This window comes from Copadichromis virginalis, linkage group LG3 (assembly GCF_057382275.1).
Source record: "Copadichromis virginalis isolate Kocher_CV1m ecotype Utaka linkage group LG3, C_Virginalis_male_GT1.1, whole genome shotgun sequence".
Classification (NCBI taxonomy): domain Eukaryota; kingdom Metazoa; phylum Chordata; class Actinopteri; order Cichliformes; family Cichlidae; genus Copadichromis; species Copadichromis virginalis.
The window spans coordinates 9,313,663-9,327,508 of record NC_140620.1 but is presented as its reverse complement, the minus strand read 5'-3'; the positions used below and the strand labels follow the sequence as shown (position 1 = coordinate 9,327,508).

The following is a 13,846-nucleotide window of genomic DNA, read 5'->3' as shown; positions in this document are numbered from 1 at the left end:
GGACTAAACTAACAAAACTATTGATTTGATCCAAACTCACATCATGCCAGAGGATTTTATTTTGAAGTTAGGATCATTTCAACTACATTTGTAATGGTTTTCTTAGTCTGTTCATTTAAAAACACAGTTGCACCGCCTGGCATTTTTGGATTATTCATTAAAACATCAAAGAATTTATATCCTTTAAATACTTTAAATAAACTAGATTATAGAAAATAGATTCAAACTAAAAGCTTTTAGAGAATAAACTCCTACATGACCTCTGACATTTGACCCGTGTCTACACCACTGACCTCTGACTTTCAGCTTCACTTGTTTCTTCAGCAGGATGTTTCCCTCCCTGCTGTAGACGGTGCAGGTGTAGGTGTGGTTGTCACCATCTGTGGGGTGTTTCAGGGTCAGACTGAGGTCTCCAGTTTTCAGCAGGTCTTCATTCCTCTTTGTTCGGCTTCTGTAAAACGGGTTCTGTTTTGTTGGACGGTCAGAGCCGTATTCATATACGTGGACCTTCTTGTTTGAACTGTCTCTCCACTCCACTTCAGCATCTTCAGGCAGGTTTTTTGTGGTTTTGAAGGGCAGCTGGACAGACTCCGCCCCCTCCTCCACCTCCACCTGACACACTGAGAGGACAACAAACACAACATGAGCTGTACAAAGTGTGATTGGTGTTCAGAGCAGCATCATGTGACTCTTGTTCTGCACTAAATGAAGCGATGGAGTGGCGCCTCCTTCAGGCAGAGAAACAGCTCATGGAGAGAAATAATTATTAGAGCAAAAACAAGAGTGGAGCTGCAAATAACTCTAAACTTTGGCCTGTATCTACAGCACTGACCTCCGACTTTCAGCTCCACTTGTCTCTTCCGCAGGATGTTTCCCTCCCTGCTGTAGACGGTGCAGGTGTAGGTCCTGTTGTCTCCATCTGTGGGGTGTTTCAGGGTCAGACTGAGGTCTCCAGTTTTCAGCAGGTCTTCATTCATCTTCGTTCGGTCTCTGTAAACCTGGTGCTGTTCTTCAGGCTGGTCAGAGCCGTTCTCATACACGTGGACCTTCCTGCAGTTGATCTCAACATCTGTGTAATTGTCCATCCACTCCACTTTGGCATCTTCGGGCAGGTGAAGTGTGGTGTGGCAGGGCAGCTGGACAAACTCCACCCCTGACTCCACCTCCACCTGGGGGACTGAGAGGACAACAAAGCACAACATGAGCTTGGATGGAGACATTTGTGTTGACTCTAACAGGCTGAATGCTGCTGCTTCACTGGGAGCTCACTGTTAGATAGAAAGTGGTCAGTGTGAAGAGGAGACGCAGCAGAAAGATGAAGACTGACAGGAAGAAAGCAGTGAACAGACTGTTCATCATCATCATCATCAACTTTATTTATAAAGCACTTTAAAACAACCACAGCTGACACAAAGTGCTGTACATTGGAACTGTAAAATAAAATTACATGAGATATAAATAAAAAACAAATAAAAGAAGAGTGAAATCATTAATTAAATAACTACTTCAATTAAAAGAGAAACTAAGTCTCACTGAGGTTAAAAGCCAAGGAATAAAAGTGGGTTTTAAGACAGAGTGGACAGTGAAGGGGCCTCTCTAACATGCATGGGCAAATTATTCCATAATTTTGGAGCCACAATAGAGAAGGCCCCGCCCCCTCTGAGCTTCCTCCTGGATCTCGGTACCTCCAGGAGCAGCTGGTCAGCTGACCTGAGAGACCGACAGGGTGTATGGGGATGAAGAAGCTCAGAGAGGTAAGGCGGGGCAAGACTGTGAAGGCATTTAAAAACAAACATAAGAATTTTAAAATTAACTCTAAAAGACACAGGCAGCCAGTGCAGAGGCCAGCACGGGGGTTATATGCTCTCTTTTTCGAGTTCCTGTTAGGAGTCGTGCAGCCGCATTTTGAACCAGCTGCAGATGTGAGAGCAACGACTGACTGACCCCCACATAAAGTGAGTTACAGTCCAGGCGGGAAGAAATAAAAGCATGGATCACTGTTTCAAGGTGCTGCCTCGAAAGAAAATATTTTACTCTTGCCAGTCGCCTTAAATGATAAAAACTGGACTTCACCACTGCTCTGATTTGGTTGTCCAATTTAAAATCACTGTCCAACTTAAAACCAAGGTCAGTAACAACCAGTGTTGGGACTAACGCGTTATTAAGTAACGCGTTACAGTAACTATGTTATTATTGTGGTAACGAGCACGGTAATTAGTTATTATGCCAAAATCAGGAACGCGTTAGTCGTTACTGGGATTTAGATAGGCTCGTTACTCGTTACTTCGTGTGGTGGCTATCGCGGAGCTTCCACAGATTCAGTAACATTAGCAAGTGGTGGAGGCCAGCAGGTGGATGAAGGAAAGGGGACGCAAAGGAAAAGAGACCCGAGGCGGCCGCCGGTCCAAGTGTGAACTGAACTTCAGGTAAGAAGTTATGACCTGCAGTCTCTCTGGGTCAGATATAAACCAAGTTTAGGCGGAGTTTATTTTCGTTATGCTGACTTTTTCCGTACTGCGTGCTAGCTAGCATGACGGAGTTTCTATACAGCTGGGTGGGTGCTATGTTACTGATGTTGAACTTTATTTTGTTCATAAGTTATTAGAGTTGTCAACCGTCACGTCTGGTATTCAGAGAAAATATTACGCGTTTCTTATTGAGGTGAAAAGGAACAGAGTTTGTCCCGTAATTCAGCTACAATGAAAAAGACACAAAGCTGGAGCTGCACAGCTGCCTCTTCTTCTTTCATTCTCTCCCCTCCCTCTCCTGTTTCTACTTCAATCATGAAACTGATCAGTGATCAGCTGATCGTCTTTTCTCTCTTGTTTGTTTATCGCCCACTTTGCCAGAAAGAGGAAACCAGCGGATGTTGCGCTAAACAACAGCAGCACGTTTAAGCTTGATCAGCTGTTGTTAGAATGTGTTTAATATTAATTTCTAGTATCAGCTTATGTTTGCTGGAGCCACAGCTGCAAAAAAGCTGCTGGTCAGGATGTCGGTTTGGATATGTGGTGAGAGGGAAACATGAAGATGAAACCAGGAGATGTCCTTACTGAACCATCAGAGCTGAACAGGTGATGGAGAAACAGGTTTACCTTTTAGGTGACATGAATGAGTTGAAGGGAAGTTATGAACTGTTTCTGAGAGACAAATAACACCAGGATCCTTTTCTATGTAGCTGACAGCTGGTAACTGTGCAGGTGCGGATCTAGCAAAGTTTTGCCAGGGGGGCAGGTAGGACATTAACAGGGAAAGGGGGCACAAAGAAATACTTTTCTTTCTTATTCTCATTTCAAATGTCTCGCTTTTAAAAAATAATTATCTGAATCTTACAACAAACAATTGATAGATTCATACATATATACCATCAACACAGTGTACATCACTGTCACAACAGCGTTTGTTTTCATTCAAAGGCTTTATGATTCTTCCGGTCTCTAGTCAAAATGCCCGGGTCATTTTTTTCATTCTTTTTTTTTTTTCATTTTTTTTCATTACATTCAGCTGAGACTGAAGAAGTCACCTGGATGAGTGACGAAACATTTCTCCAACTGAAAATGTCCAGATGAACAAAATCAACCTTTTGGGATTTACTTACCTGGATGATTAAGCACGCATCAAGACGTTATTTTATTAAAAATTTTGAAATGTTAGCAGGGCTGGTTGACCTCTGATGACCTCTAGAAATTTTTATTAATATCTTTAAAATGATAGTAGCACAAACGAAATTTTTTGCTGCACAAACCAGCACAAACGTAGCACAAACGTTTGATACCACTTTTGTTGGATTTGAAGAAGGTGGGGGGGCCAACTTCACTCACATAGAGGCAGCTCGTGCATTAGCTAATTATGCTACAATTGAGTCAGAGATGATAATGACGCCTGGAAAGGCTCACATAGAGTTCAAGCTGAACACCTCCTGGTATGAAGGGGAGGAGGAGCAGCTGTGGATGAAGCCAGAGTCCTTGAAGTTGCATCAGGAGTTTAACCAGAGCAGAAAACCAATTTTGAGGAGGGCGCTGAGTGAACGCACCAGTTTGTAGCACAGCAGTGATGCTTCTATCAGAAACATGCTGCTTCTCCTTCATCCTCCTCTCATTGATCTGAATCAGCAGTTTTCACAGAGAAACGCTGCACAAATCCTTCACTCCACTGTTTCTGTCAGCAGATAACTCGCTCTATCATGGCTGCACTCATTTGTGCTTCAATCAAATCTGTTTTTCCATTATCACCAAGAACAGGCTGCTCATCAATCAGCACATAACCTGGAGATCACCTGCACACCTTACCACTCCCATCCAGAAATCGTGGCTATCGTCACCTTCTGCATTAAGTAACGTGCAAGGAAACAGTGGACCTTAAGAGCTGCTGCTAGATGCTGCTGCTTTCACACGTTAATGAGTGAAAATAACAGGCAGCAGATCAAAGGTCATCACAATGAGGAAGACCTTTACTTCATTCACCTGAGCTGTGTTTTCGCTTCCACTCGCTGACCTTTAACCTCTGACCTCACCTGCTGAAGAGAACTTTTCTTCTTCTGTTTGATAGAAGAATCAAACAGTGGTGTCAAAATAATCCATCAGTCTGTTTTGGCCCTGATCTCTTAAATTTACTGCACTACACTCTTTATGGAAACACATCATTTCCTGTGTGCATTTCAAAATAAAAGCACTCTAACATGTCAGTGGACACAAACACTTGATTTCTAAGGGTCCGCGTGGTCACAGTGATGTAAATGTAATCAGACGGTGAGCGTGAGGGGTTGTGCAGACGCCAGTGTTTTCCTTTTTTGTTACCGGGCAAATTTCAAGCGGACTTCTTTGAAGTCCTCATGTGGATTACTCCAGCCATCCGCTTACCAAAGACCTTTTATCCTGCCTTGGTAGCTTTAGTTTTAAACAACACATAAACTTCCCTGTTCACACCAAGGGCCATACTTTGGACCTAGTCTGCTGCTCCGGCCTTACTCCTTCAAACTGCACAGCCGACGAGCTACCAATCTTTGATTATCTGCTTCTCTCCTTTAATGTCCAAATGACCTTCTCCATAATCAAGAACTCCTGCTCCATTTCTTTCTAGAATATCAAGAAAACAAATCTTGATATCCTTTCTTCTGCTTTTTCTAGTTGTCTCTCTCTCAGCAACCTGTCTACTCTAGATGATCTTATAATAATCATAGCCTTAGTAGTATTTTGAACTCTCTCGCTCTACTAAAAACTAGACCTGTATCCTTTTCTAACTCAGCACCTTGGTACACTTCTGAATTCTGACTTTTGAAAGCTAAAGTCAGACGACTAGAGCACCTTCAAAAGGAAACTGGCCTTACTATTCATAAGGAAATGTTTAATAATCATGTTCTGTTTTATAAGGAGTGTATTAGCCAAACTAAATCTGCCTATTACTCCACCATTGTCTGTTCAAGCGAGGATTCTACTAAGACACTGTTCTCACTATTAAACTCTTTTCCCAGGCTACCTGACTTTCTACTCGATCGTCCCTACTCGTCTAACTTCCGTGATTCTCTAATGCTATTCTTCACTGAAAAAATTTAAAATAAAATACACCAAGACCTGGCTCCTGATGTTCCATGTAGCTCCTCCATCTCAACCCCACCCCCATTACGTTGCCTTTCTGCCTTCCAACTTCCCTCTGTCACTGCTATCTCTGATCTCTTCTGGAATTTAAAGTCCTATACCTGTCACCTTGACTCCCTTCCTACAGTCCTAGTCAAGGCCTGTCTACCCTCCCTCCTTCCCCTAATATCTGCCATTATCCATTCTTCACTCACCTCTGGAACTGTTCCTGCCTCTTTCAAAGTTGCTGCAATCACATCAATACTGAAAAAAACAGATGTAGATCCCAACACCTTTAATAACTTTCGTCCCGTCTCCAAGCTACCATTTCTCTCAAAAATTATTGAAAAAATGGTTGCTTCACAAGTTCATCTACACCAACAATAACCTTTACGGACAGTTCCAGTCTGGTTTTCGTCCTTCTCATAGCACCAAAACTGCTCTTATAAAAATAACGAATTACCTTCTTATGACAGCTGTCTCATCTCCATCCTTATTCTCCTCGATTTGAGTGCAGCCTTTGACACCGTCTCTAACTTCCTTCTCAGCTTCTACAGCCTCTATTGGGGTGCTTCAGGGATCTGTCCTTGGGCCCCTCCTTTTCATTATTTACCTCCTCCCACTTGGACACATTTTCAGTAAATATAATATTCAGTTCCAATGTTATGCCGACGACACTCAGCTTTACCTGTCCACCAAACCCAACTCTACTCTCCCTCCACCCTCCCTCACCCTCTGCTTAGCCAAACTTTCTTAAACTTGGACTTCTTCTTCATTTCAATGAGATTTACATTTCAGGGAGTTCCCCTGGAAAAAGAGCCATTTTGAAAGCTGTTTGCTGACTTCATCAATAATCTGCTTCAGTCATCCAGATGAGAATCCTGAGAATGGAGCAGCCCTGATAGCAGCTCATAGGATCACAGTGTTTTTCATTCAGCTGACTGATAATACCTAACCTAACACCTAATAGTAGGTATTATTTAGGTATTGTATATATGTATATGTATACGCCTTTAGGACTTTTGGGTGACCAAACTGTAATGGAATGTCACCTATAGCATCTACATCTATATTCTAATGTACGCTCACTCTGGAATAAGATAGACGAACTGGCCCTGATGAGAAGCATGAACAGAGACTTTGCCTCCTCCTGTGTCTTATGTTTTATGGAGTCGTGGCTCAGTGAGGACATCCCGGACTGCGCGCTCAAGCTGGAGGGCTTTCATCTGCTGCGCGCGGACCGGCAGGCCGCTCTCTCCGGTAAAACCAAAGGTGGAGGTGTCTGCTTCTACATCAATAGTGGCTGGTGCACAGATGTAACAGTGATTGCTCAGCACTGCTCTTCCTCTCTGGAATATCTTTTTATTCACTGCAAACCGTTTTATTCTCCGCGGGAGTTTGCTTCATTCATCCTGGCCGCTGTTTACATCCCGCCAGACGCGGATGCGCAAGCAGCTCAGTGCGCACTCGCAGAGCAGATTCTCCACACGGAGCGGACATACCCGGGCTCTCTCATCATTGCTCTTGGGGACTTTAACAAAGCCAATCTGAGCCATGAGCTTCCGAAATACAAGCAGTATATTAAATGCCCGACCAGAGAGGAGAGGACATTGGACCACTGCTACAGCACGATCAGCGGGGCCTATCGTGCGGTGCCCCGCGCTTCACTCGGACTTTCTGACCACGTCATGATCCACCTGATCCCCGCGTACAGACAGAGGCTGAAGCTCTCCAAACCTGTCGTGAGGACCAAAAAACTGTGGAGCAACGAGGCTGTGGAGGAGCTTCGCACGTGTTTGGAGACCACAGACTGGGACACAATGAAGGCTGCTTCTAACAGCTTGGACGAGTTTACGGACACTGTCACCTCCTATATCCACTTCTGTGAGGACAGCATTGTGCCATCACGCACCAGGGTGAGTTATAACAATGACAAACCCTGGTTTACTCCTAAACTCAAAAAGCTGTGGCTGGAAAAGAGTAAGGCGTTCAGAAGCGGAGACAGGGACTGCTACAGAGAGGCCAAGTACAGGTTCACTAAAGAAGTGGACATTGCCAAACATCAGCACTCTGAGAAGATGCAGCAGCAGATCTCAGAGAATGACTCGGCCTCTGTGTGGAAAGGTTTTAGGAATATCACCAACTACAAGCCTAAAACCCCCCACTCCACTGATGACTTGCTCTTAGCCAACACCCTTAACGACTTCTACTGCCGTTTTGACGAGCCATCAGGCAGCCTTCACACCTCCAACGGCCCCAACAATAGAGGCACTTTGGACACTCATTCCCCCACCTCTCCCCCTCCATAGAGCCATCACCACCTTCAAACTGTTCACCTGCAACACCCGCCCCCTCACCCCACACAAAAGAGGATTTCACACCACCTCCTCCGACCACAACTCTTCATATTCATGAAGCAGATGTGAGGAAGCAGTTTAGGACTCTGAATGCTCGGAAAGCTCCCGGCCCAGACGGTGTGTCTCCTGCCACCCTCAGACACTGTGCAAACGAGCTGGCCCCAGTGTTTTCTGGCATCTTCAACTCCTCACTGCAGGCATGTCATGTGCCTGCCTGCTTCAAGTCCTCTACCATAATCCCTGTCCCCAAGAAACCTAGGATCACTGGACTAAATGACTACAGACCCGTGGCTCTGACATCTGTGGTCATGAAGTCATTTGAGCGCCTAGTTCTCTCCCATCTCAAGACCCTCACGGCCCCCCTCCTGGACCCCCTGCAGTTTGCATATAGAGCCAACAGGTCTGTAGACGACGCCATCAACATGGCCCTACACTTCATCCTGCAGCATCTGGACTCCCCAGGAACCTACGCCAGGATCCTGTTTGTGGACTTCAGCTCTGCCTTCAACACCATCCTTCCAGACCATCTCCAAGGCAAGCTTTCCCAGATGAATGTGCCTGATCCCATCTGCCGGTGGATCACTGACTTCCTGACGGACAGGAAGCAGCACGTGAGGCTGGGAAAGAATGTCTCGGACTCCCGGACCATCAGCACCGGCTCCCCTCAGGGCTGTGTTCTTTCTCCTCTGCTCTTCTCCCTGTACACCAACTGCTGCACCTCCACCCACCAGTCTGTCAAGCTAATCAAGTTCGCAGATGACACCACCGTCATTGGGCTCATCTCGGACGGGGACGAGTCTGCCTACAGGAGGGAGGTTGAACGTCTGGTGTCTTGGTGCAGCCACAACAACCTGGTGCTGAATGCCCAGAAGACAGTGGAGATTATTGTGGACTTCAGGAAGCACACAGCCCCACTCCCCCCCATCATCCTGACTGACACCCCCATCACCTCTGTGGACTCATTCCGCTTCCTGGGTACCACCATCACCCAGGACCTGAAGTGGGAGCCCACCATCACCTCCGTCATCAAGAAAGCCCAGCAGAGGATGTACTTCCTGAGACAGCTGAAGAAATTCAACCTGCCAACACGGACGATGATGCAATTCTACACTGCAATCATCGAGTCCATCCTCACCTCCTCCATCACTGTGTGGTACGCTGGAGCCACTATCAGGGACAAACAGAGACTGCAGCGTGTTGTGCGCTCTGCTGAGAAGGTGATTGGCTGCAGACTCCCATCTCTGCAGGACCTGTACACCTCCAGGACACTGCGGCGTGCAGCCCGGATCTCAGCTGACCCTTCTCACCCTGGACACAGTCTGTTTGACCTGCTCCCCTCAGGCAGGAGGCTCCGGTCCATTCGCACCAGAACCTCTCGCCACAAGAACAGTTTCTTCCCCTCTGCTGTTGGACACATGAACAATAACCACATGATTGTCCCCGCCACTAACACATGACCCTACGCTGTGTCACTGCATCATTCTATGTTTGGCACTGATCACCACCTGCACTCATGTATATATCTTTCTACGTAGCACTCATAATTCTTATTCTCATGTATATATCTCATGTATATCTCATGCACATATCTTTCTACGTAGCACTCATAATTCTTATTCTCATGTATATATCTCATGTATATCTCATGCACATATCTTTCTTTCTACATAGCACTTTAATTCTTATTGTCTGCACTGAAGCACCGCAGCAATTTCCTAATGTTGTAAACCTCAACATCTGGCAATAAACCCATTCTGATTCTGATTCTGATTGTCAGCATCTATATTAACAGCCTAATGTGTGCAGCTTTTTAGATTCACCTAGGAGAGCCTGGAGGTGTCATGGCTCGGCTGTGTGGCAGGCAGGATGAGGACCCAATCGCAAAACTCACAGACTCAGGGGATGAACTCAAAAAACAGCTTTATTGCTGAAGAGGCAGAACGTAGGAAAATACAAAACTAAACCGGGAAAAGTAAACTAACACTCGGAGAGAGACACAGGGAAATCCACGCAGCATGAGGGAGAACGCGACACAGAACTGAGGGAGACGCAGACATAAATACACCGAGGGTTAACGAGCGGAGTGGGAGCACATGGGGAACACAGGTGACACTGATAATAATCACGAGACATGGCAGGAGTGAACACAACACTGATGGGAGACGGGCAAAGTAAAACAGGAAGTACAGAGGTTCAGACAGGAGGAGAGAGAGAGCACGGGCATAGTAGGCTGGGGAAACATGGAATGAAACACGAGGGGAGACGAGGGCTCACAGATACATAGAGGGGCACACAGGGGATAAAAGTCACAAGGGGAAAACACATAAGGAACAACGTAACAGATCAACCCAGGAAGCATGGCTTAAATAAGGAACAAAATACAAAAATACATGAAAACTAAGAATACTGGGCCAACATGGCCCAGGACCATGACAGGCGGTCAGCGGAGGCTGAGTTGGGGAAATGCAAAAATATCTTCCACATGTGAAGGATTAAGGTACAGACAGAAGGATCGGAGCTAGTAATGATACCCTATAATATTGTTTTTAGGATTTTTTTTAAGTAATTTTGTGCAGGTAGAGTAGAGAGGTCTGTACTTTTTTATATCTATATGTTTTCTAAAGTTTTATTAATAAAAGGATTAGCCAAGACTATACGGTTAATAAAGGTACTGACCGGTAAAACAGATCTTCCATCACATCACAATGTAGCTTGCCATCGCCAGTGTGTGAATGTGTGTGTGAATGGGTGAATGACTGAATGTAGTGTGAAGCTCTTTGGGGTCCTTAAGGACTAGAAAAGCGCTATACAAATGCAGGCCATTTACCATTTTACCATTAGTTTGACTATGAGTTTGATATTTGCTGTGAATACTAACAGCTGCATGAGCTCTAAAAATCACTAATAAACACAAACAAAACAGAAAACACTAAAAAAACTAAAGTTCTGGAGGTGAAATCCTGTCCTTGGAGGTGCTGGAAAGTCTGATTACCTGATAATGGTAGGCAATCTTGTAAGTTAATTTTAATTTTATTTAAATTTAATTTTTATTGATTGTAGGAGTGCTTGGACTGCCCACCTTGTTGTTTGCATTTTATATTAAAAAAACAAGCAAACAAACAAAAACAGGACTCTATGGATAAATTATTATGTGGATAAGACGATCAATACAAACCCAGCATGACCACACAAGGAAACTTCCTAATACCTAATCATAACCTAATTGTAACCCAGACACTAAAACCATAATTTAAGTCTGAAAAATGCCTTCAAACCCCCCCACCACACACACACACACACACACACACACACACACACACACACACACACACACACACACAAACCTTTGACTTTGAGCAGCACAATTTTGTGTCTCCAAATTCTGTGTGTGCGGTTGTCATCCCTGTTGCTGACTTCACAGCTGTATTCTCCATTGTCATCATCTGTGGGGTGTTTCAGGGTCAGACTGAGGTCTCCAGTTTTCAGCAGGTCTTCATTCATCTTAGTTCGGTCTCTGTAAACCTCGTCCTGTTCTTCAAGCTTGTCAGAGCCGTTCTCATACACGTGGACCATCATTTCATCAGATTGCCACGCAACTACAACATCTTCAGGCAGGTTTTTTGTAGTTTTAAATGGCAGACAAACAGACTCCATCCCCTCCTCCACCTCCACCTGACAGACTGAAAGGACAAGAAACAGAACGTGAGCTGTACAGACAGCAGCAGGTTTTCATGGTTGTAGAAAAAAGCTGAAAGAAAGATCAGAGGAGAAAGGAACAGGGGACTGAAATCTTTCAATTCAATGCTCAGTCACTCAATCAATGTGATTATTTTAAGTTAATTTGGCCACAGAAACTGGATCAATGTAGTTTTATATCAATTCTATTTAACTTTACTTATAATGCATTATATCACAACAACATTGGCCTCAAGGTGCGTCATACTGCAAGGTAAAGACCCAACAATAATACAAAGAAAGCAGAGAAAACCCAACATCTATATTTTACATTTTTTCAGTCTAACAGGATGATTAAAGTGAAATTTGCCCTCATTTTACTGTTTAACTGTTTGTCTCTAATACAGAACTGTGAGCACTGTTTTCTGCCGTCACCCTGTGACCTCTCTCAGAGCTTCTCTCACTGACCTTTAACTATGTGATTGTCTTCCTTTCAATATGCATGTATGACCTGATACTACTTTGGCCCCATCACACCAGATCAACAAACCACAGCTAGATACTCTTCTCAGCCCCTTTCTACTACACCTAACCTAACTAGAAAATGCTATATGTCTAATACTCAAACACAGAACAGGAGGCTTAATGCAGTAAGCCAAAGGAATACAGAAAGTTTAAATGTTTGCAAAGCAGGGAAACCAAAATATAAAAATGTGATGATCAACAGGAGAAGCTGATGTAGAGCACAGAGGTCGGAGATGACAAAGGCCAAGAAAAGAGGTGAGGTTATAAACACACACAAGTAATTAGACAGATAGAAAACACCAGGGAACACATCTGGAACTAGTCAGGGAACAAGACTGGAAAAGTACAACTGAACAATAAACACAGCCAAAGGTTACCAAAATAAAACAGAAAACAGTATAACGGAAATACTTAACACAGAAGATGAAGTAGAAGGACGCATGAAGAAGGCAGAAAACTAAACTAAGAGTACAAACAACAACCCCAGCAACACAATGCACACACTCATTTCTCCACAGTGTTCTGTTACTATTCAAAACAAAGAGACACAATTAGCAAAAATAATCTTCACTGTTGGCAACACTATTACAGATCCAGATGGTAAATTTATATTCATGTATTCAAAATTTGGATCTGAGTATTGCTAGTATACATGGACCAAATGCTGATGACCATCCTTTTTTCATACATTCTGTTCTTTGCAGTAACACCACACTTGTAATAAGAGAAGACTTAAATCTGCTATTTAATCCAGAAAATGACAGTATAGCAGTGAGTGAAAGGATCTGGCAGTGTAAAGATGTTTGTTTAACAGTACATGAATGATTTCCGTCTTTGTGATGCTTGCCATTCACAGCACCCCACTCTCAGGGTTTACAACATCTTTACATCTTCTTTAAAGCCCCAGGTCCAGATGGTTTTCCAGCAGTTTTATGAAGAATTTTGACCTACACAAATATCTACTCAGATCCAGCTACTGCCCGATTCCACTCACAAAAAATAGGCCTTAAAATACTCTGCTAAACCCTTGCCAGAAGATTGGTTAAAAAAAAAAAATTCATCCTGACCAAAGATGTATTAGAGTTTAGACCAGGGGTGGGCAATCCCAGTCCACGAGGGCCGGTGTCCTGCAGGTTTTAGATCTCACCTTGGGTCAACACACCTGAATCACATGATTAGTTCGTTACCAGGCCTCTGGAGAACTTCATGAAATATTGAGGAGCTAATTTATCCGTTTAAATCAGCTGTGTTGGTTCAAGGACACATCTAAAACCATTCTACAAAAACCGAAACACAATAATGATCTACAACTACCAAATTCTTTTACTACTACTGCTTATCCAATAGATTGTGTTGTGTGTTTCAGACTGTACTGAACTTATCAGACAGCCCATAGCTGGATCTAGAACTTCAGAAAAGTAAAAATCTGTAATTTGCCTTTCAAAAGCTGAAGTAGTAATTATCATAACTGCTTTCAAAGCCTGAACATAAAAACCTCTCAGATGTAAACTGAAACCCATTTGGAACAATCCAATAAATTATCAGAAAGACAAAGTGAGGCAATTGTACTCAACCCTAAAACTGTTAGGAATATGGTATCTAACCAGATACTTAGCCTGAATGACATTACCTTGGCCTCCAGTAACAGTTTGAGGAATTTCAGAGTCATTTACTTACTTCTAGATCATGTTTGTTTAAGAAGAACATCCGCCTTCG

At 43.8% G+C, this 13,846-nt stretch overlaps 1 protein-coding gene across 1 annotated transcript in view; it reads right to left on the bottom strand.

Annotated features, from left to right (window-relative positions):
* The window catches only part of LOC146712621 (uncharacterized), a 43,262-nt gene that overhangs the window by 10,951 nt on the left and 18,465 nt on the right, over positions 1-13,846 (bottom strand). The window contains exons 7-9 of the mRNA XM_085436762.1: positions 11,275-11,610; positions 833-1,177; positions 294-620 (exon numbers count right to left, since the gene is read on the bottom strand). Of these exons, the coding sequence (XP_085292888.1) occupies positions 294-620; positions 833-1,177; positions 11,275-11,610 (1,008 nt within the window). The remainder of the gene's footprint in view (positions 1-293; positions 621-832; positions 1,178-11,274; positions 11,611-13,846) is intronic.